The 24,209-nt window shown below is 41.0% G+C and overlaps 1 protein-coding gene across 1 annotated transcript in view; it reads left to right on the top strand.

The window, feature by feature from the left end:
- The window catches only part of LOC139467737 (cadherin-23-like), a 45,816-nt gene that overhangs the window by 4,833 nt on the left and 16,774 nt on the right, over positions 1-24,209 (top strand). The window contains exons 2-16 of the mRNA XM_071249247.1: positions 8,553-8,630; positions 9,215-9,378; positions 10,794-10,844; positions 11,210-11,299; positions 12,295-12,381; positions 14,114-14,125; positions 15,322-15,438; positions 16,087-16,227; positions 16,568-16,646; positions 18,529-18,656; positions 19,516-19,716; positions 19,931-20,101; positions 21,278-21,526; positions 22,213-22,746; positions 23,906-24,094. Coding sequence (XP_071105348.1) covers positions 8,553-8,630; positions 9,215-9,378; positions 10,794-10,844; positions 11,210-11,299; positions 12,295-12,381; positions 14,114-14,125; positions 15,322-15,438; positions 16,087-16,227; positions 16,568-16,646; positions 18,529-18,656; positions 19,516-19,716; positions 19,931-20,101; positions 21,278-21,526; positions 22,213-22,746; positions 23,906-24,094 — 2,291 coding nt within the window. The remainder of the gene's footprint in view (positions 1-8,552; positions 8,631-9,214; positions 9,379-10,793; positions 10,845-11,209; positions 11,300-12,294; positions 12,382-14,113; positions 14,126-15,321; positions 15,439-16,086; positions 16,228-16,567; positions 16,647-18,528; positions 18,657-19,515; positions 19,717-19,930; positions 20,102-21,277; positions 21,527-22,212; positions 22,747-23,905; positions 24,095-24,209) is intronic.

Here is a 24,209-nt window from a genome sequence, read left to right as displayed (position 1 = left end):
TGTTCATCCACTAGGACGAGGTATAGGAATGTCACGTGGCGTGTTGTTCATCCACTAGGACGAGGTATAGGAATGTCACGTGGTCTGTTGTTCATCCACGAGGGTTAGGTATAGGAATGCCACGTGGTGTGTTGTTCATCCACTGAAGCTCGGTATATGAGTGTCACGTGGTGTGTTGTTCATCCACTAGGACGAGGTATAGGAATGTCACGTGGTGTGTTGGTCATCCACTAGGACGAGGTATAGGAATGTTACAGTGACCTGCACATGAACACAGATAAACTGTAGAAATTCAGTTGTCATTTGTTGTGAGACTTAGGTTCTGTAGACTATTATCCTTCGGGCCTTAAACCTGTAATAAACTGACTTTGTCAGGGATATAAATGAGAATGTTATATTTATAAATCTTAATTGTTGAAATTGATCTTTAGTATTCTTTTTTTTCTCTTTGAATTCATTGTTTATCAAACAGCTTGCTGGACTATTATATAAAATAATGAACACCTAGTGGGATTACAACACAGGAAGTTGGTCGTTTGTCGTATTTTCGTCTTTTACAATGAGAATTACGTAGCACTTTTTCTTTTCAAATTACGGTTCGCCCCGATTATGTTTCTAGATTTGTCAGCACCATACCCTTGCTCGTGGGTTTCACCGAAGTGGTAAACGTCTGAGACCTGTATCACTTCGGGCATTCCTCCCAGACTAAGCTGAAACGCCGCGATATAACTGGAATGCTGTTAAAAGCGGCGTTAAGCCCAACTCAATCACTCACTCATTCTTTACGTAAAAATGTCCACCGATGTTATACTTACGACAGTGCTTCTGTGTCGTCAGTAAAACCAACCAGGATCCTATAGAAGCATGGCGACCAGACCCAGTGTGAGATGCGGAAAATCATCGTGCAAAGAACTGCTTGTTGCGGGTTTAGATGCCTGTGCTCCCCGCTCTGTCGGCATTATGCCCATGAATCAGAATTTCATGAAGCTAAGAAAGCACCCAGTTGGGTGTCCTCTAGTCTGTCTACCAGACGCTAGAGAAACAATTGAAAAGAAGTGCAAATCAAATCTAGATTGATTTGGCAAGTCTAGAATGCCCCAGCTCTCACAAAATAGGCATTGTTCTTGGCTACATTTGGATTATATTTGGTAGATATATACTTTTAGATAAGATAACTTTATTTCCTGGACTAAATGTCTGTCTAGGTTTACCCACTAAACACAGCTGTGGAATCTGACAATCACGGGGCGTGTGTTTGAAACTATGTCGTAAGACCAACCGGATGTCACGGGTGGACCGAAAAGAATACTGACGATAGCAGCTATCTATCCAATCAGACTATTATAGACTATTGTATAAATAATGAACACCTAGCGGGATTAGAACACAGGAAGTTGGTCGTTTGTCGTGTTTTCGTCTTTTACCATGAGAATTACGCAGCACTTTTTCTTCTTTTCAAATTACGGTTCGCCCCGATTATGTTTCTAGGTTTGTCAGCACCATATCAAATCAAATCGAGATTGATTTGGCAAGTCTAGAATGCCCCAGCTCTCGTAAAATAAGCATTGTTCTGGGCTACATTTGGAGTATATTTGGTCGATAAATAATTTTAGATAAGATAACTATATTCCCTGGACTAAATGTCTGTCTAGGTTTCCTCCTAAACACAGCTGTGGAATCTGACAATCACGGGGCAGGTGTTTAAAACTATGTATTTCCTCCAACCGGATGTAACGGGTGGACCGAAAAGAGTACTGACGACAGCAGCTATCTATCCAATCAACTTATTATCATTCTTAAATTCACAGATGTGTATTATCGACTTTACTATGCGGATCACACAGGAATAGAGTGTCGTGTTGGTGCATATTCTAACTGTGGTTGAGCCAAGAGGCAACCCTGTCTAACGCCACAGAACACACGACCCTTACAGTCGCCTACACGCCACCTCATATAAACGCAGCCCTACACTACATATAAACGCAGCCCTACACTAAATACAAACGCATCCCTACACTAAATACAAACGCAGCCCTACACTAAATACAACGCAGCCCTAGAGTATATACAAACGCAGCCCTACAAACATATAAACGCAGTCCTACATTACATATAAACGCCGCCCTACACTAAAATACAAACACAGCCCTACACTAAATACATACGCAGCCCTACACTACATATAAACGCATCTCTACACTAAATACAAACGCAGCTCTAAACTAAATACAAACGCAGCCCTACAAACATATTAACGCAGCCCTACACGACATATAAACCCATCCCTACACTATATATAAACGCAGTCCTACAGTAAATACAAATGCAGCCCTACACTAAATACAAACCCGCCCCTACACTATATATCAACGCAGCCCTACAAACATATAAACGCATCCCTACACTATATACAAACGCAGCCCTACACAACATATAAACGCAGCCCTACACTACATATAAACGCATCCCTACACTACATACAAACGCAGCCCTACACCAAATACAAACGCAGTCCTACACTAAATACAAACGTAGCCCTACACTAAATGCAAACGCAGCCCTTACCGTCGCCTACACGCCAACAACACACCTATACGCAGCCCTACACTGCATATAACGCAGCCCTACACAACATATAAACGCAGACCTACACTGCATATATACGCACTCCTACACTACATATAAACGCAGCCCTACACAACATATAAACGCAGACCTACACTGCATATATACGCACTCCTACACTAAATACAAACGCAGCCCTCCAAACATATAAACGCAGCCCTACACTACATATAAACGCAGCCCTACACTAAATACAAATGCAGCCATACACAATAGCTCGACTCACCACGCTTATGCCGCTCTACTCACCATATATAGGACTCTCAACACGCCACGCACATGTCGCTCTACACGCCACGCACATGTCGCTCTACTCGCCATATATATGACGCTCTTCTCGCCATATATATGACGCTCTACACACTACGCACATGTCGCTCTTCTCGCCACGCACATGCCGCTCTACACGCCATATATATGACGCTCTACACGCCATATATATGAGGCTCTACACGCCACGCACATGTCGCTCTACTCGCCATATATATGACGCTCTACACGCCACGCACATGTCGCTCTGTTCGTCATATATATGGCGCTCTACACGCCACGCACATGTCGCTCTACACGCTATATATATGACGCTCTACACGCCACGCACATGTCGCTCTATTCGCCATATATATGGCGCTCTACACGCCACGCACATGTCGTTCTCCGCAAAATATAATCGCGCTACATGTATACGACGCATTTCTTGCCAATTGTAACACACACTGTAATCGTTATGAGTTTGTACTGACAGGAAGATGAAACGTTTCTCCGTCTTCAGATATGCACAAAGGACGTTCAAACTTATTATAACTTAGATATTAAGCGACAATAAAATATAAGCGTTTATCCTATTTTACAATATATTCCAAAGTCCCAACATCAACACTGCTCTCTCACTATGTAGTGGTTATATATAGATTGTTAAAACATATAACACATAAACATATACATACACTCGTGTAAATGTATCTTATATTGTGGTTAGGAACCCATACTGAATCTCGAAGCTCCATTCATTGCAAGACAATATAATACGGGCGGAACTTTAGTAAATGATCTAACGACGTTATCTTTATGATTGAACAAGTGAGATTAAATGTTTCACAACACTTAGAATTGCACTGCACCAGAAGGTGGGTCAAACTGCTCGTACAGATAAGAAAGTTGACACAGGTCGACCACAGCACTGCAGGAACAGCCTGATATGGCTACTATTACTGCCTTACGAGTTAAAGGTATGTGGTTGGAGCTCTCAAGTACTGTGTTCGGTTTTGAAATGTGTTTTTTCCCTTAGGGACCAACTATTTAATATTCGGGAGGTGGGGTGGGGATGAGGCAGGTGCTGGGATTTTGTATGGAGACAATATATGTTTTCAGCTACAGTCACCACGCAATCACCATGCAGCAATGTATTTTTTGTGGCAGACGATCTATTTTTGACAACAGTCTGAAGCATAAATATGTTTGCAAGCATTTTCTGGGACAAATTTCATTTCCTCTTGAAACAATCATACAGCCATAATATATTGTCTTATACTAAAGGGTGACGCCAAGAATAGGTCCTACCCATTGAAATCGTGATTGAAAACTGCGGCGTAATACAACACTCACTCATATTAATATCATTCTGCAATATGAGAGTTTTGAGTCATAAATTATACTGCTGTCGGGAAACAAGATGATGTCACGGATTTCCCAACAGTTGTGTCATGTTAATATGTCTTCGGTTGTTTATATCCCGTATTCGTAACATGTCACACGAAGCGACACTTACTCACATGCAACCATTAACTGGTACTCTGCCCTTGTCTTGGAAGGCCACCGATAAGTACAGCAAGGTTGTTTCCTATCGGATACATGCAAAAGGGGTTACAAGGATCATGGTATTTTGGGAGCTACATTTGATGCACGGATTCACCACTGTGTGTGTACAGACCATCCTGTCTGCATATGGATGTGATTGTGACAACTTTTCATTACCCCTCATACTTAGAAATATGTGACAGATGAATGGCGAAAGCATACTATGAAACTCCAGAACTAGGATAACTCCAGACACCTTCAGTGGTCCCATGAATTCCCCCAGCGAGACTTCATTCCAATGTCCTATGTTCTGTCGCCCTTATGTTGCAGATATACCCTACAAACCATGAACTACATCTTGCTGGTCGCAGTGCTATACTGCATACACGACGGTAGGTTAATCGTCACCTTCAGTCCACTAATATGCAAAAAAACTAATTAACTAAGCCAAATGGTGGTGTGTCTAATGAGTCGAAGTTGACAAACACTGTACATACTGTAGACACTGATGACCTCCACTGTATATACTGTAGACACTGATGACCCCCACTGTATATACCGTAGACACTGATGACCTCCACTGTATATACTGTAGACACTGATGACCCCCACTGTATATACTGTAGACACTGATGACACCCACTGTATATACTGTAGACACTGATGACCTCCACTGTATATACTGTAGACACTGATGACCTCCACTGTATATACTATAGTCACTGATGACCCCCACTGTATATACTGTAGACACTGATGACCTCCACTGTATATACTGTAGACACTGATAACCTCCACTGTATATACTGTAGACACTGATGACCTCCACTGTATATACTATAGTCACTGATGACCCCCACTGTATATACCGTAGACACTGATGACCTCCACTGTATATACTGTAGACACTGATGACCCCCACTGTATATACTGTAGACACTGATAACACCCACTGTACATACTGTAGACACTGATGACACCCACTGTATATACTGTAGACACTGATGATCTCCACTGTATATACTGTAGACACTGATGACCTCCACTGTATATACTGTAGATACTGAAGACCTCCACTGTATATACTGTAGACACTAATGACATCCACTGTATATACTGTAGACACTGATGACCTGCACTGTATATACTATCGACACTGCTGACCTCCAGTGTATAAACAGTAGACACTGATGACCTCCACTGTATATACTATAAACACTGATGACCTGCACTGTATATACGGTAGACACTGATGACCTCCACTGTATATACTGTAGACACTGATGACACCCACTGTATATACTGTAGACACTGATGACCTCCACTGTATATACTGTAGACACTGATGACACCCACTGTATATACTGTAGACACTGATGACACCCACTGTATATACTGTATACTCTGATAACCTCCACTGTATATACTATAGACACTGATGACCTCCACTGTATATACTGTAGACACTGATGACCTCCACTGTATATACTGTAGATACTGAAGACCTCCACTGTATATACTGTAGACACTAATGACATCCACTGTATATACTGTAGACACTGATGACCTGCACTGTATATACTATCGACACTGTTGGCCTCCACTGTATATACAGTAGACACTGATGACCTCCACTGTATATACTGTAGACACTGATGACCTCCACTGTATATACTGTAGACACTGATGACCTCCACTGTATATACTGTAGACACTGATGACACCCACTGTATATACTGTAGACACTGATGACCTCCACTGTATATACTGTAGACACTGATGACACCCACTGTATATACTGTAGACACTGATGACACCCACTGTATATACTGTATACTCTGATAACCTCCACTGTATATACTATAGACACTGATGACCTCCACTGTATATACTGTAGACACTGATGACCTCCACTGTATATACTGTAGATACTGAAGACCTCCACTGTATATACTGTAGACACTAATGACATCCACTGTATATACTGTAGACACTGATGACCTGCACTGTATATACTATCGACACTGTTGGCCTCCACTGTATATACAGTAGACACTGATGACCTCCACTGTATATACTGTAGACACTGATGACCTCCACTGTATGTACTGCAGACACAGGTGACCTCCACTGTATATACTGTAGACACTGATGACCTCCACTGTATATACTATAGACACTGATGACCTCCACTGTATATACAGTAGACACTGATGACCCCCACTGTATATATCATAGTCACTGATGGCCTCCACTGTATATACCGTAGACACTGATGACCTCCACTGTATATACAGTAGACACTGATGACCCCCACTGTATATATCATAGACACTGATGGCCTCCACTGTATATACCGTAGACACAGGTGACCTCCACTGTATATACTGTAGACACTGATGACCTCCACTGTACATACTGTAGACACTGATGACCCCCACTGTATATACCGTAGACACTGATGACCTCCTCTTTATATACTATAGACACTGATGACATCCACTGTATATACAGTAGACACTGATGACCCCCACTGTATATACTGTAGACACTAATGACATCCACTGTATATACTGTAGACACTGACGACCTCCACTGTATATACTGTAGACACTGAGGACCTCCACTGTATATACTGTAGACACTGATGACCTCCACTGTATATACAGTAGACACTGATGACCCCCACTGTATATACTGTAGACACTGATGACCTCCACTGTATATACTGTAGACACTGACGACCTCCACTGTATATACTGTAGACACTGATGACCTCCACTGTATATACAGTAGACACTGATGACCCCCACTGTATATACTGTAGACACTGATGACATCCACTGTATATACTGTAGACACTGATGACCTCCACTGTATATACTGTAGACACTGAGGACCTCCACTGTATATACTGTAGACACTGATGACCTCCACTGTATATACAGTAGACACTGATGACCCCCACTGTATATACTGTAGATACTGTTGACCTCCACTGTATATACTGTAGATACTGTTGACCTCCACTTTATATACTGTAGACACTGATGACCCCCACTGTATATACTGTAGATACTGTTGACCTCCACTGTATATACTGTAGATACTGTTGACCTCCACTTTATATACTGTAGATACTGATGACCCCACTGTATATACTGCAGACACTGATGACCCCACTGTATATACTGTAGACACTGATGATCTCCACTGTATATACCGTAGACACTGATGACCTGCACTGTATATACTGTAGACACTCATGACCTCCACTGTATATACTATAGACACTGATGACCTGCACTGTATATACTGTAGACACTGATGACCTCCACTGTATGTACTATAGACACTGATGACCTGCACTGTATGTACTGTAGAAACTGATGACCCCCACTGTATATACTGTAGACACTGATGACCTGCACTGTATGTACTGTAGACACTGATGACCTGCACTGTATATACTGTAGACACTGATGACCTCCACTGTATATACTATAGACACTAATGACATCCACTGTATATACTGTAGATACTGTTGACCTCCACTTTATATATACTATAGACACTGATTACCTCCACTGTATATACTGTAGACACTGATGACCTGCACTGTATGTACTGTAGAAACTGATGACCCCCACTGTATGTACTGTAGACACTGATGACCTGCACTGTATATACTGTAGACACTGATGACCTCCACTGTATATACTATAGACACTAATGACATCCACTGTATATACTGTAGACACTGATGACCCCCACTGTATATACTGTAGACACTGATGGCATCCACTGATTTTACTATAGACACTGATGACCTCCACTGAATATACTATAGACACTAATGACATCCACTGTATATACTATAGACACTGATGGCATCCACTGATTTTAATATAGACACTGATGACCTCCACTGTATATACTGTAGACACTGATGACATCCACTGTATATACTATAGACACTGATGACATCCACTGTATATACTATAAACACTGATGACCTCTACTATATATACTGTAGACACTGATGACCTCCACTGTCCACGACTGTGTTACCTATTGGCAAAGCGACTATTACCGAATTCCTATAACTTATACTTTGATGTCTTCTACAGTCTTGTCAGGGGAGGCAAATAGTCCACCAAACATCATTGTACAGGGCACCGTACAAGTGTCGGAAGACACGTTCCCTGGTGAGTATTTCAAGTATTCAAATTTGGCGCTAAGATTTATAGGATTTGGATACTACAAATAGCAACATCTCAAAAATAATATATAGGAAGTAACCTTGAACGATTAATATTCGTTTCATTTCATATAGTTCTACAATTGTTACCAACGCAAATGTGCAAATATCCCATTTGATCACAGTGTACATGTAAAGAGTTATGCAAAACTTCCCTGTACGTTTTAGAAAGATTCAATGGTGTCAATGTTTGCTCGAGATAGGCTTCGTACGTGGATCGTTTCAAGATTTGTAATTTGTACAGTTTGTTAAAACCACAATACGCATGTATTGAAGGGACCAATAAAATATCCTGGAAAGTGATTTGTTTTGTTTAGTGCAGTTGATTATAACTTTATCATCAAAAGTATAATGATTTATATTTGGTTAGTTCAGCTATATTTTGTTATTAAGTATCAGAGTTACTTTTGTCGCATGGGAAAATAACAAATTCGTGAATGGATTGGTGATACTTCCAAAACGTTTGTCTTACATAGATCCCCCACCACAATATACTGATTGTCATATTGCCACGGCGTTTGGTGCACACAGGTTCCTTCCTCTTCAACATAAGCGCGACAAGCGAAGACAGTCCGCCTGTATTGGACATTAGATCGGATGAAGTCAAAAACATCGTCAGCCTTGAGAACATTACATCCGACGGCAACGCTAGACACGCGTCGGTGGTACTGAGTAATAAACTCGACAGAGAAACGGTAAGTCTAGTCGATATCCTTCAAAAGGGTCGACAGAGTGCAGTTGTAGACTCATCAATACCCTCACCCTGTTTACTCGGGCAGATCAGCAACACACAGAACAGCTCGGCACAAGATGCGTTTTGATCCATTTCTCACAAGGTTTATAGCAGTGAATGGATACAAAATTGCCAATGCGGCTTAAAACAATACTCACCCACTCTTTATGTTCACATATCACATGAGCCGAACTCTAGTACTCTGTCTCAACAAATCTGACGTCGCCTGCAAATCAAAACGAATAGTAGCGAACAATGCGATGTTGATAAAGTAGACACATTTTATGGATAACAACTTCTTTAATACTGTAAAGGCGACGTTTCGGTATAGATCCTTATACCGTTGTCCAACAAGACTGTCTTGCCCCGTCAACTTCTAAGTAATGCCTATCAAACAATTAATGCGATGTGGTGTGTCACAAATGATACATCGGAGGTTCAATTAGTCAGACAAGTGTATTGCGAAACTCACAACATTTTTGAAACTATTTATTGATAACAATACCAGTATACCACAAGACGTAGGTAACAGTAAACGTTGGCGACAAACCACTTCCACGTCTAATCTAAAGACCACAGAGAAACATATCCACAGCTTTATCAATTCATACACAAATGCTGGTCAGTTCCTGAAGAAAACCCTGGAAGCATTTACCAAACCGCAACATGAGTATATCCAGCCTCAGCCTCAGCCTCAAGTCATTAAAGTTGGACGTCTGCTACCCATTCGTCACCACTCGCCCCTTTCCGTAATCTGCAATTCGGCTTGCCCCGGAATAACACGAGTAGTCTGCTACCCGACCGGGGGCAACACGTTCATTAATGACTGATCCGTTTAAACCCTCCCTTGAATCTGTGATGAGATCAGATGCTCGCGAAAGGTGAGCGTTTCCTGCCCCACCGATTGAAGCATCAAATAGCCGAATCAAAATTGTCACTTTTTCTACATCTGTAGATATGAAGGTCGAAATATAATTCTTTGCGTATAAATATTTTTCTTCCATTCGAACTGTGTAAGTTCTCTCTTCCTTAGCTAAGCTGGTACGCCCTAACATGAGCGAATTTGTGAATCAAACAGGAGCTCTCTCTCGATTCACAAATATATAAGGTGGACGATATTAATCTTGTCGTAATATCCTATATCATTAATTATACACGGAATAATGCTTGTTCTGTGATAAAATCACAAAAGACGATAGCCCACAGACCTACCTCATGTATGAGTGACACTCCTCCCTTCCGCGTATCTCTGCGTGAGGTCCTTTTCTGGTGTCCCCCGCCGTGATATTGATGGAATATTGCTAAAAGCGACGTGAAACGATACTCACATCCACATTTCTCTTCTTTTGTGAATCATATCATGAACATCTTTTGCAGGATGGTTCCACAAAAGCTCTGATATTCTTTGCCTCGGACGGCATATATGAGGTAATATAATTTTTCTCACCTAGGATTAATCGAAAGAAATATTAATGCAGACATTCGGCAACGAACTCACTTACTACACACATACCTTTATCGGTTTTACCGCTTCTTTAACAATTTATCCCCGTGATAGTGGGTTTCAACAAAGTGACTTGATATGACTAAAATACTGTGTTAACCAAACGTTTAAATAGCTCTTTCTAACTCTGAAAAATTGACAAAAACTACACAGCAAGCAGAAAGATTTCCGTGTGTATTCAAACTCGTACATGTTTCAGATAAATGGAAAATGATGTTTGTTCCTCTGTTACCTCCACTGTAGATATGGACTCTCTATGCTGACTCTCTATAATGATGTGTCTGTGCAGGTGTCCGCGGGGGTCACCCTCATCATCATGGACGTGAACGACGAGAAACCGGTGTTCACCCAGCCCGGCTACAGGGTCACCGTGAATGAGGTAGGAGACTAGGACCCAACTGTATAGAATATTGGTACACTTGATGAAAGTTCAGGTTAAACATGATTACACGAACACCTGGTGTCATCACCTTATTGTGGCAATATTGACATCATTGGAAGTGAAAGTTAACAGCTCCTTCACGAACACCTGGGGTCATCAACTTATCGTGGTAATATTGACACCATTGGAAGTGAAAGTTAACAACTCCTTCACGAACACCTGGTGTCATCACCTTATCGTTGTAATATTGACACCATTGGAAGTGAAAGTTAACAGCTCCTTCACGAACACCTGGTGTCATCACCGTATCGTTGTAATATTGACACCATTGGAAGTGAAAGTTAACAGCTCCTTCACGAACACCTGGTGTCATCACCTTATCGTTGTAATATTGACACCATTGAAAGTGAAAGTTAACAGCTCCTTCACGGACACCTGGTGTCATCACCTTATCGTGGTAATATTGACACCACTGGAAGTGAAAGTTAACAGATCCTTCACGAATACCTGGTGTCACCACCTTTATCGTTGTAATATTGACACCATTGGAAGTGAAAGTTAACAGCTCCTTCACGAACACCTGGTGTCATCAGCTTGTCCTCGTAATACTGGCATGATTGGAAGTGCAGGTTAATCATCCTTTTCATATATACCTTGTGTCATATCCGTTATAGATGTACCATATTTATGCAGGTTGGTTAAACACCATCTCCTCCAACACCTGGTGTCACCACCGTTACGTATTTTTACATAGTAATTTACTCTTTGTGTATGTTCATTGGCGTCAGGATTATGATGGTGTGATGGCGAAAGACTGTTATTTGACCCTAATTCTAGGAAGGTTCATATCTATAACACGTCGCTGTAAGATGAATTATTGCCGATGCGGCTCTACTCACTCACGTGAAGTTGTGAAAGTAACTTGGTATCTCACAGGATTTATACATCACTTCAACCGGTTCATGTGACCTCTGTTCTGTGTTTGTTTCAAGTCTGCTACAATAGGTACAACAACTACAACAGTTACAGCACAGGACCCTGATTCGGGAATTGGAGGTCAGGTGTACTATGGTTTGAAGGTAGGTGCTGATCGATAGGAGATATGTTTGTAAAAATATGTACCGATACTGTTCGAGGTCTACCAAGCAGATATATCGGACAATATACCTACATCTACGTTGTGAGATATCCGAGGCTCAAGCAAGTTTCACAAACGAAAATATTTGTAATGTAATAACGAACTGACACCCGACTCTGGGAGAGTTAACATTCTGTAACAATTTATTTATGTGACGTTGATGTATCATAAGCACAGAAACCGACCTAAACTATTCACAAAAAAAACATTTTTGTCTCCGGTTCAGCAACTATCTGCGGATGTCTTCCGTCATCAATACAACGCCCTAACTCATTCTATCGGTTGAGTGAATGAGTGAGTGAGTTCGGTTTAACGCCGCTTTTAACAGTATTCCAGTTATAACACAGTGTGTCAGCTTAATGCGGGAGGAAAGCCCGAAGTGATGCAGGTCCTTGACGTTTACCACTTTAGTGAAACCCACGAGCAAGGTGCTGACAAACCTAGAAACATAATCGGGTCGAACCGGGATTCGAACCCGCAATCATAGGTTTCTGGCGTGCCCAAGGGACTCTACACAGAGAATTGCGTCGCCTTAGACGACTGGTCCACCAGTGCCCCCATCTAAATTAAGAGTTTAATTAAACTGTTTATTTGAGCTTTCTCATATGCAATGATCAATGATCAGATTAAATTGTATCAAAAACTATTATTGCACTAGGAAAAGTATATTCCATTATCCTGTTAGATGTTGCTTTTACTAAATATAGTGTCCCCTGTCGGTTGAGAAATATGACCATGGTAATGTGTGAACATTATTTTGAGCGAGAAATACCATTGATGCTCTTGTTGTGAGAGGGCGTTCATTGTCCTGCTGGAATATCTGCAGCCTCGGTGGAGATGTAAACGTGCGGACGCAGAACGTTATCTCTGTAAATAACAATAGTTACACGTTGTCCTGTGTGGAATCCTGTGTTCGTAGCTGAGTGTTCCCTACACCTTATTATTGCCACCTCATCAGCAGTTGGCTCATCTTCCCGAGGCAAGAGCATCCACTAGCCTTTTTTTTTTTATCAAAGTCTTGTTTCCACCCTTGCCACATCAAACCCACTTTCCTATGCTAAATATGACTGGACAATTGCACATATCGATTGTCCAATCAGAGAATGTTTCACAAAATCAACATCCACGACTGGTACTGGTAATTTCGTAATAAAGTGATTTACCAATGCCTCTCTTTTACATCTGTTAAACCTCCCAACAATTGCCTATTTTTGTGTCAGGGATGAAATCGCGAATGTTTTCCTTATCTGATCGACTAGGTCGTCGCCTTTTGGTAGTCGCCATCTTTGTGAAGCTATTCGAGATAAGAACAGCGATCTGATTGGATATCGCGTTTTCAATAAAAGGGGCACAACTCGTGATCTACGCGAGGTCGCGCCAGGGTCGAGCCAAGACAAGTGTCCTTGGTGTGGCAAGGGAGGAAACAAGGCTTTGATATAGGCTAGTGGACACGCTTGAATAACACAACAATCGGCAAAAACGTTCATTTCGATGTCTCCACCTGCCAGGACATTCAATAAATCACCTTATTTATATGTGTCGAGATACAGTTTGACGTAGTTGAGGCAGGGAGTTTTAGACAGTGGTTCGTTGGTTTTGACTATAAGAGGACATTTTGTTCACAAGATGTAAGATTTGCTTTACTCTGATGAAATGATTTCCCTTTTTTCTAGGCCAAGGGTCAGGTGAGTGGACAGGGTCTGTTTTATAAAAAGAAATATCTTCTACATAACGCTATCAGTGACACAATGATGTTACACAATGTACCTGCTATTATGTACACGTTGACGTGGATGGAGAGTAACATGAATTGACCTTTGCAACCATGCTGGCATTTGGACAAGTGGATTTCTCCTTGATAATTAATAATACGTCCCTACTATGAAGAGAGAATTGTAATCTACAGATCTACTACTACTATTACTACAAACACCACTACAACTACTACTACGACTACAACCACTACTACTAATACTACCACCACCACCACCACCACTACTACTACTACTACTCGTACTTCTACTACTACTACTACTACTACTACTACTACTACTACTACTACTACTACTACTACTACTAATACTACCACCACCACCACCACCACTACTACTACTACTACTCGTACTTCTACTACTACTACTACTACTACTACTACTACTACTACTACTAATACTACCACCACCACCACCACCACTACTACTACTACTACTCGTACTTCTACTACTACTACTACTACTACTACTACTACTACTACTACTACTACTACTACCACCTCAACCACAACCACAACCTCTACCACTACCACTACCACCACCACAACTACTACTACCACCACCACCACTACTACTACAATTATTATTACTACTACTACTACTACTACTACTACTACTACTACTACATTTCTACGTATGAGAAAACAAATTCTAAACAGGATTGTTTTGCTCGTTGTTATTCCGGTTTCGTAAAGTAGGGAGAATCCACATTTTATGTTTCTGGTAAAACGAAGAGGACTGAGGCAATATCTGATACATGTTTCCCGCAGCATATTAGACCTATCACTTTTCCATACCACTTAATTCGATGTAATGTGTCTCATTGTCCTACGAATAATATTGATTCCAAGTTGACAGATATCTCCAGCGGGTGTTGCATAAAGCATAGAACACCTGTTATATGAGCCATAAATTGTGTTTGTGTTAATCATATTTACTAAACGATTATGATATATAATATAAACGTTATTTCTTATGAAATACTAGCTTCAAATTCGGAAATTTAATTACGTTTCTTAAATTCAGCATAAAACTTTGTCGTTTAGTGATCTCTTTGCGTTTATAGAAAACAACACATAAGAGTACAATAAAAATGATACTGATTTCAGAACGCCGATGACTATAAATACACGTTCTATGTGGATCCAAGGCATGGCCATATTATCCAGAATGAAAGTCTGGACTACGAGAAAAGGACTTTCTATCAATACGAGGTCCATGCATGGGTAAATAGTGATTTGCTTTTTCTTTTATCGAAGAACATTCATGATATAAAAATGTTCCTACCTTGGAGAGTCCATGCTATATAATTATAATTTTTCTTGCCTGTTGTGTCGCGTGGCCTGCGATAGTGCATCGTTATTTATTTTGCTTTCATGTTTAAACTTTGGTTAACCAAAATGAAAGTAAACGGAAAATTAGTGTTATGGTTGAGTCCTTTCGCAATTATTCACGAAGCAGATGTACTTTTCTCCCTTGTTTTGGAAATACAGTTTCTCCTTAGAAAAGGTACTTGTGACGAAATACTTTTTCTAACCAATCCACAATGAGGCCGATCCGTGAAGATCCGGGGTAGAATATGTCTTCAGCAACCCATGCTTGCCGTAAAAGGCGACTATGCTTGTCGTAAGAGGCGACAAACGGATGGGTGGTCAGGCTCGCTGACTTGGTTGATGCAAGTCATTGTATCCCAATTGCGTGGATCGATGCCCATGATGTCACACACTGGATAGTCTGGTCCAGACTCGATTATTTACAGACCGCCGTCATATAGCTGGAATATTGCCGAGTTCGGCGTTAAACAACACACAAACAAACAAACAAACAAACAAACAAACAAACAAATAACTCTCACATGTACTACGTGTCTTCAGGACGCCTACCCAGATGAATCTCTTGGTGAGAACCATGCTGATCCAGTCGACTTCTTCGTCACCGTGCAAGATGTCCAGGACACTCCTCCCGTCTTTACGAACCTGCCGTACATACGACAAATTTATGAGAACGCCACACTCGTAAGTATTGATTTCCTCAGATGACGATATTCATATGAAATGGAAACTTTCAACACGTTGCTTGTCGTACAACATCAAATATATGGTAAATGTAAGTTTTTATGGGGAATGTCAGAAGGGGACAGAACATACAGTATCAAGATACAGGTCCATGACATGTTTATAGTTGATAGTTTAATAGCGATGCCCATACGTATATGCAGGTATCAAGGTATTTAATATCTACAATACATTGATCAGTGTATTGCCGAGAAGACAAATAATGAATTTGCGAACTTTGGGCATCAATTGTAGAGAGTGGAATAATGTTGTGACAGTACGTTCTTAACTTGTATTACAGGATAGTTCTGTTCTGCTTGTACAAGCCTTTGACGGGGACATAGGCGTCCCGAATGATCTCTATTACTGGATTGTACATGGTCAGTAACTTGTTCTCCTCTTTATGCCCTGGTAATTGAAGTCTGACATGTACGCTTTGAGGTATTCATATTCCATTAGTTGGGCTGTGTAGACTAACTGTATCAGACTGTATAGACTAACTGTATCAGCCTTTATATACTAACTGTATCAGACTGTATAGACCAACTGTATCAGACTGTAGACTAACTGTACCAGTCTGTAGACTAACTGTATCAGACTGTGTGGACAAACTGCATTAGACTTTATAGAATAACTGTATCAGACTTTATAGACTGCTTGTGTCACACTTTATAGTCTAACTGTATCGGAATTTATAGACTAACTGTATCAGACTTTGTAGACTAATTGTATCAGACAGTGTAGACTAACTGTATCAGACTTTATAGACTGACTGTATTAGACTTTATAGACTGACTGTATCAGACTGTGTAGACTAACTGTATCAGATTGTATAGACTGACTGTATTAGACTTTATAGACTGACTGTATCAGACTGTGTAGACTAACTGTATCAGACTGTGTAGACTAACTGTATCAGACTTTATAGACTAACTGTATCAGACTGTGTAGACTAACTGTATCAGACATTATAGACTGACTGTATCAGACTGTGTAGAATAACTGTATCAGACCGTATAGACTGACTGTGTAAGACTTTATGGACTAACTGTATCAGACTTTATAGACTAACTGTATCAGACTTTATAGACTAATTGTATCGGACTTTGTAGACTGACTGTATCAGACAGTGTAGACTAACTGTATCAGACTTTATAGACTGACTGTATAAGACTTCATGGACTAACTGTATCAGACCTTATAGACTAACTGTATCAGACTTTATACACTGACTATATAAAACGTTATGGACTAAATGTACCAGACTGTGTAGACCAACTGTATAAGACTTTATGGACTAACTGTATCAGACTGTGTAGACTAACTGTATAAGACTTTATAGACTAACTGTATCAGACTTTATAGGCTGACTGCATCAGATTTTATAGACTGACTGTATCAGACTTTATGGACTAACTGTATTAGACTTTATAGACTGACTGTATCAGAATGTATAGACTAATTGTATCAGACTGTGGAGACTAACTGTATCAAACTTTATAGTCTAACTGTATCAGACTTTATGGACTAACTGTATCAGACTGTGTAGACTAACTGTATAAGACTTTATAGATTAACTGTATCAGACTTTATAGGCTGACTGCATCAGATTTTATAGACTGACTGTATAAGACTTAATGGACTAACTGTATTAGACTTTATAGACTGACTGTATCAGAATGTATAGACTAATTGTATCAGACTGTGGAGACTAACTGTATCAAACTTTATAGTCTAACTGTATCAGACTTTATGGACTAACTGTATCAGACTTTGTAGACTTATTGTATCAGACTGTGTAGACTAACTGTATCAGACTGTGTAGACTAACTGTATCAGACAGTGTAGACTATCTGTATCAGACTTTATAGTTTAACTGTATCAGACTTTATAGACTAACTGTATCAGACTTTATAGACTAACTGTATCAGACTTTATAGACTAATTGTATCAGACTTTATAGACTAACTGTATCAGACTGTGTAGACTAACTGTATCAGACTGTGTAGACTAACTGTATCAGACTGTGTAGACTAACTGTATCAGACTTATTTGTAAGCCGAAGCAGTGGCAGGAAACTGGCCGTGAGATTATGTATGTCGGATTTTTCAAGGTCCCTACAGTCAGGGATGCAACATGCTAGACGTGATAACATTAAAGATCGCCTAAATGAGTCAGTTTCTTCCACCTTTCTTATATCTTAACTAGTTGACATACTGAGTCGGTCACACAAGTGCAGATTTGTGTTATATTTTATTTCAGACAACGCCGACTACACCGACAACTTCACCATGAACAATGACAGTGGCCTCATCAAAACGGCACTACCACTTGACACTGACTCTGACGATATGAAACAGAAGGGCGGAGTCTTATCATTCCAAGTTAATGTAAGATTCCACACAATGTTATATGAAAAATGATATAACAACGAACTAGTACCTTAACAGATATTCTACCATGGATTTGGAAAATACACGGTTCTGATTGGTCAACCAGAATTTTCAAATCACAATGACTTCCACAGATTAGAACAGCTGACAGGCGCCACACTCGCGGAAGCGCAAAGGGCACTTCTTTTTTAATCATTGACGGGGGGTTTGAATTGAATAATGGTATGTATAATTATAGGTTACAAAGTGCAGATCTGTGGTTAAAACAATATTCAGCGTATGCGTGGCTATAGATTTTGGACAGGAGACAACACAGATATCGACTAAGAGAGTGTAGCTTCAGGAACCACACAGAGAGAGTTTGTAATTTGGTGCTTTTGGCTGGACGTTCAGTTCCAAATTCAGTTCAGCGGGGTTAAGTGCCAGGTAACATCAGAACATCAAACGCGGGCGTAGTTCCAATTGATTCAGTTCACCTCTGTTAAATGAATAGGTGATCTAGCTCACTATTGAAACGCAATATGCTACTTTGAAACGCGTGTGACGTGATCTTCGACGTTACTGCATTGATGCTTATCCACTATTCCTAGGTTGATAAGTTCCCGCTGATACAGCTATATACATCACGTACCTGCATAGATACATACAAGATACACAGATAGTTGGCATTATAGCTTGAGACAGATGTATATCTTTACACGTATCTATTAAAAAAAGATGAATACTTACCAATATAGTTTGTGTGGGTTCAATGTTTTTTTATTATAACGATAGGGCATCCTTCTATCACCTACTTCCATTGAGAGATGTACGTTTGAAACAGAAGTACGTGTAATCAGTGAGTGCTATGCTGCAGGCGTCAGAGATCGTCATTGACAACCAGACCCAAGGAGGAGACACCAGTACCGTCACTCACGTCACCGTCACCATCCTCGACGTCAACGACAACTCCCCAGAGTTCTCCTCCACCCTCATTAACGCTACTGTTCTAGAAAACATCCCTGTTGGAGTCCCCCTCAGCATAGAAGGCGTCATAGAGGTGATGGACATTGACATGGTGAGTGGACCGCAAGCTCGGAGTGAATGAGTGGGTGTGGGAGAGAAGATGGCGGCGATGCCAAAGATACAGATACAGAGTAGTGGAATTTGCGTCTTATAAGAGACTTGTTACGAATTCCCGCCAAGGCATGCAATGATGGCTTGGTGTGATTGGATACTGTGCAATGATGCAATGATTTATAGTTAGATCTGATTAAATGAACTATTTCCAGACCGTGGACAACAATATGTTCGAGCTGTCTGTAGAGCAGAACGGATCACCATATATGGACTTCGACACAATCCCGGGGAGAGGTGAACCGGTGTCCAGAACAAACGTCATGCTACGTGTGAACAACACACAGGTCCTGGACTATGAACAACGTGACAACATCAGCTTCCAGGTAGCATACAACAACATGATGTAACAGATAATATACCACAGCATGGTGTTACAGATAATGTACCACAGCATGATGTTACAGATAATATACCACAGCATGATGTTACAGATAATATATCACAGCATGATGTTACAGATAATATACCACAACATGATGTTACAGATAATATACAACAGCATGATGTTACAGATAATATACAACAGCATGATGTTACAGATAATATATCACAGCATGCTGTTACAGATAATATACCACAGCATGATGATACAGACTATATACCACAGCATGATGTTACAGATAATTTATCACAGCATGATGATACAGACTATATACCACAGCATGATGTTACAGATAATTTACCACAGCATGCTGTTACAGATAATATACCACAGCATGGTGTTACAGATAATTTACCACAGCATGCTGTTACAGATAATATACCACAGCATGATGTTACAGATAATTTACCACAGCATGCTGTTACATATAATATACCACAGCATGATGTTACAGATAATATACCACAACATGATGTTACAGATCACGAACTTCACATGTTTCACATGAAAAATCTATCACAGAAATTCGTTATTCAAAACTGTTTTGTGTTTTTATATCCTTAAATGTGATGTACAAGGAAACTTATCTTTTTTAATTGACGTTAGTGACCTTGTTGATAAAGAATATAGTCACAATAAATTTCTTGTCAACAAGGTTTGCCTCTAAGGTTTGAAGAGTAGTCTCCCTTTGACTCTTAACGTCAGCGTACTGAGCTAAAAAAAAGTAGTGCGATATGGATACCACAACGTGTAAACTCTTCCACATGATAAATTCGTAATGGTGTCTTTAGTTGCCCTATACGGCGTCATATCAGGTTAGCAGAAAAATAATGGTAGAGGCGTCAGCCTAATAACTTTCTGCTAACCTAATATGACACCGTAAACGGCAACTAAAGTCACCATAACTAATAGTATCCCTATCATGCAATGGCGTCCTGAAACCAACCGAGTCTTGGACAGAAACACCAGTGACACGTCAGCGCATTTACTTATGTTGTTGAACCAATAACGGGAGGTTAATTTTGAATTACGTCTGCTGCGTACAAGTTGGTAATGATTCAAGTCTACCGTTTCACAATCACGACATGTGCTGTAACGCAAGCTGATGTCAATACAGATTGTGGCGAGAGAAAGCCGGACCCAGGAGAAGCGGTCAAGCACCGTGGACGTCCTCGTGCACATCATCGACACGAACGACAACTCCCCGGTGTTCAACGACACCTACAACTTCAACATCTCTGAGGACGCCTCTCTGGGGGAGAAAGTTGGGGATGTGACTGCGACCGACTCCGACAGTGGGGACTTTGGCAAAGTCTTCTATCTGATGGAAGATGCGAACGCTGATTTCAACGTTTCCAAAGCGGATGTACGTAGAACATTATGATGATATCCGTTTGAAGGGTGATATTACTGTAGGTACACTGTAGGCTTATTCTGTAATTGTTAAAATACATACACATTTTTCGGATAAGTTATATTCTTTTCAAAATATGTTATTATTTACCGACTTTCTTATGATGTTTTAGTTCCACAAAGCGATCGTAGAATTACGATTGTCATAAGTCTATGTTAAAGTAGCACATGAACACTGGGCTTCCCATGTTGTTCCCATGTAGAGATCCTACTGATCTTAATACACTAGGGTCATGCTAAGGTTCACCAACATTGTTTTCATGAATGTACAATGCTTTTTAGAAAGTGGTGAAATGCAACAAATGCTATATTTGGGATCACACTTTCTTAATAACTACAAATTCTAGTACTTTTTGTAGGTTGTCAGATTCGAACCGACTCTCAGAGTTGGGTACCTAATCGTCTGCACACAAATTAGGTGATATATACTATCAGTTGTCGAACTTTCACTTTGTGGAAGCCTCGGTGGCTGAGTGGGTTAGATCGCTGACCTTGTGTGCTTACGATTAGATGACTCAGTCTTACAGTGTGGGTTCGAATCCCGAAAGGGACTCAACCCCAGAAGTACTAGGATTTGTACTTTTTTAAGGAAAGTGTGATACCGAATATAACAATTGTTACACTGTTCTTGTGTCTCAGGGTGTTATAACCGTTGCAACTAAACTGGATCGGGAAACAAAGTCGTCGTACTCGTTGTTGGTGATTGCGTACGACAACGAAGCTGATGTTAACGGACGACGTTCCGGACAAACACGGGTAGAAATACGCCTGAACGACGTGAACGATAACCATCCAGAGTTTGAGCCTAAACCTGTGGCAACTCCGATTGCTGAGGATATAGACAACGGTACCATCGTCACCACCGTGTCTGCAAGGGACGCCGACGAAGGCATGAACTCCCAGATCGAATACTACATCGCCGACGGGGGTAACCTTACAGGCCGGTTTAACGTTGACAACGGTACTGGTGAAGTTGCAGTAGTCACATCCCTGATCGGCTTCACGGGGACTCGTGTGTTGACGGTAGGAGCCAGAGACAAGGGGGAACCTCCATTGAATGGGACGCTGCAGATTGTGTTCAGCGTCAAAGACGTCAATCTCCATCATCCTAACTTCACTCATCCGGGCGGTAACTACAACACAAGCAACCCATTTATACTTGCAGTCGATGAGGTAAGTAGTACACTTACTCGATACCAATAAACACAAGCATGCTTTGGTTTGATACAACGCATGTGTATTTGGCATATTGGGGGTGACTTAGTGGGTGAGTGAGTGAGTTGGGTTTAACGTCGCTTTTAACAGTATTCCAGTTATATCGCGGCGCGTCAACTTAATGTGGGAGGAAAGCCCGAAGTGACGCAGGTCTTTACCACTTTGGTGAAACCCATGAGCACGGGTATGGTGCTGACAAACCTAGAAACATAATCGGGGCGAACCGGGATTCGAACCCACAATCATAGGTTTCTGGCGTGCCCAAAGGACGCAACTCTGCACAGCGAATCGCGGCGCCTTAGACGATTGGGCCCTGGGGTGGGGGTTGGGGGGGGGGGGGGGGGGGGGGGGGGGGGGGGGGCGGGGGACTTAGTCACGAGGTAGATCCCAATGAGACCTATCATTCCTCATGTTGGATACGTTTATCAATTATTCAATTATCAATTATTGTGAAAAGGGTATGAATGACAACCGGGCTAAATAACGACAAAAAATAAAGATTGAGTGAGTGAATGAGTTGAACAGTATTCCAGTTATATCCCAGCTAAATGTGGTAGGAATGTCCGATGTGATACACATCTCAGGCGTTTACCACTTGAAACCCACGATCAGGGTTATGGTGCTGACAAATAATTGGTCCGAATCGGGATTCGAACCCACGTTCAAAGGTTTATGGTGGACCCAAGCGACGCAACTAGGGGACCAAATGGAATTAATAACTGTCAATTAATTACAGTCAACTTGTTGGTAATGCTCAAACTGCCCTTGGTTCTACTCCATACAGTGTCTATGTGTTGGTGGATTGAATCTTAACATTGCTCAGGATCATTGTGGGTAATATCTATTAAATGTTTAGGTAATTGAAATTGGTTTTGAAGTATAATTCTGAATTAATCTGGGCATTTGTTTTATTGCATATGTGAAGCCCCCAAAGATACTGAACACCCAATGCCATTTTGGAGGGAATTTGTATGCTTTATGTATTGTGACAAAATGAGCGAAACGGCACCAACCCCTAAGTGGAGTGGTGCAACCCATATTCTGGTGTACTACTTCATTGTGGAGAAAGACATGACAAGGGCTACACAGTGTAACCAGACATCTGTATGACCTTCAGGAGGAACCCCTTCACTCTGAGATGTTTATCCTGGAAGCTGATGACGAAGACAAGGGAGACAACGGCCAGGTCGTCTACAGGATCGAACCTTCTCGGGGAGACGATTGGACTTTCTTCTATCTCGATACCGCCTCTGGCAATTTGTCCAACACTAAAAGACTTGACCGAGAAACAAGACCAACTTTCACAGTAGGTTTCCGCTGAAGTTTCCGCTGAAGTTTCCGCTGAAGTTTCTGTTTGTGTCATTGCCGACGTCATGTACACTAAGGTCTACATATTACAGGTAATCGTCGGGTGGACTGTT

The sequence above is a fragment of the Haliotis cracherodii genome, unplaced genomic scaffold (assembly GCF_022045235.1).
Source record: "Haliotis cracherodii isolate W230 unplaced genomic scaffold, xgHalCrac1.p SCAF_2, whole genome shotgun sequence".
In the NCBI taxonomy this organism is placed as follows: domain Eukaryota; kingdom Metazoa; phylum Mollusca; class Gastropoda; order Lepetellida; family Haliotidae; genus Haliotis; species Haliotis cracherodii.
Note: the sequence above shows the minus strand (reverse complement) of the source record. Positions and strands in the feature narration are given on the sequence as shown.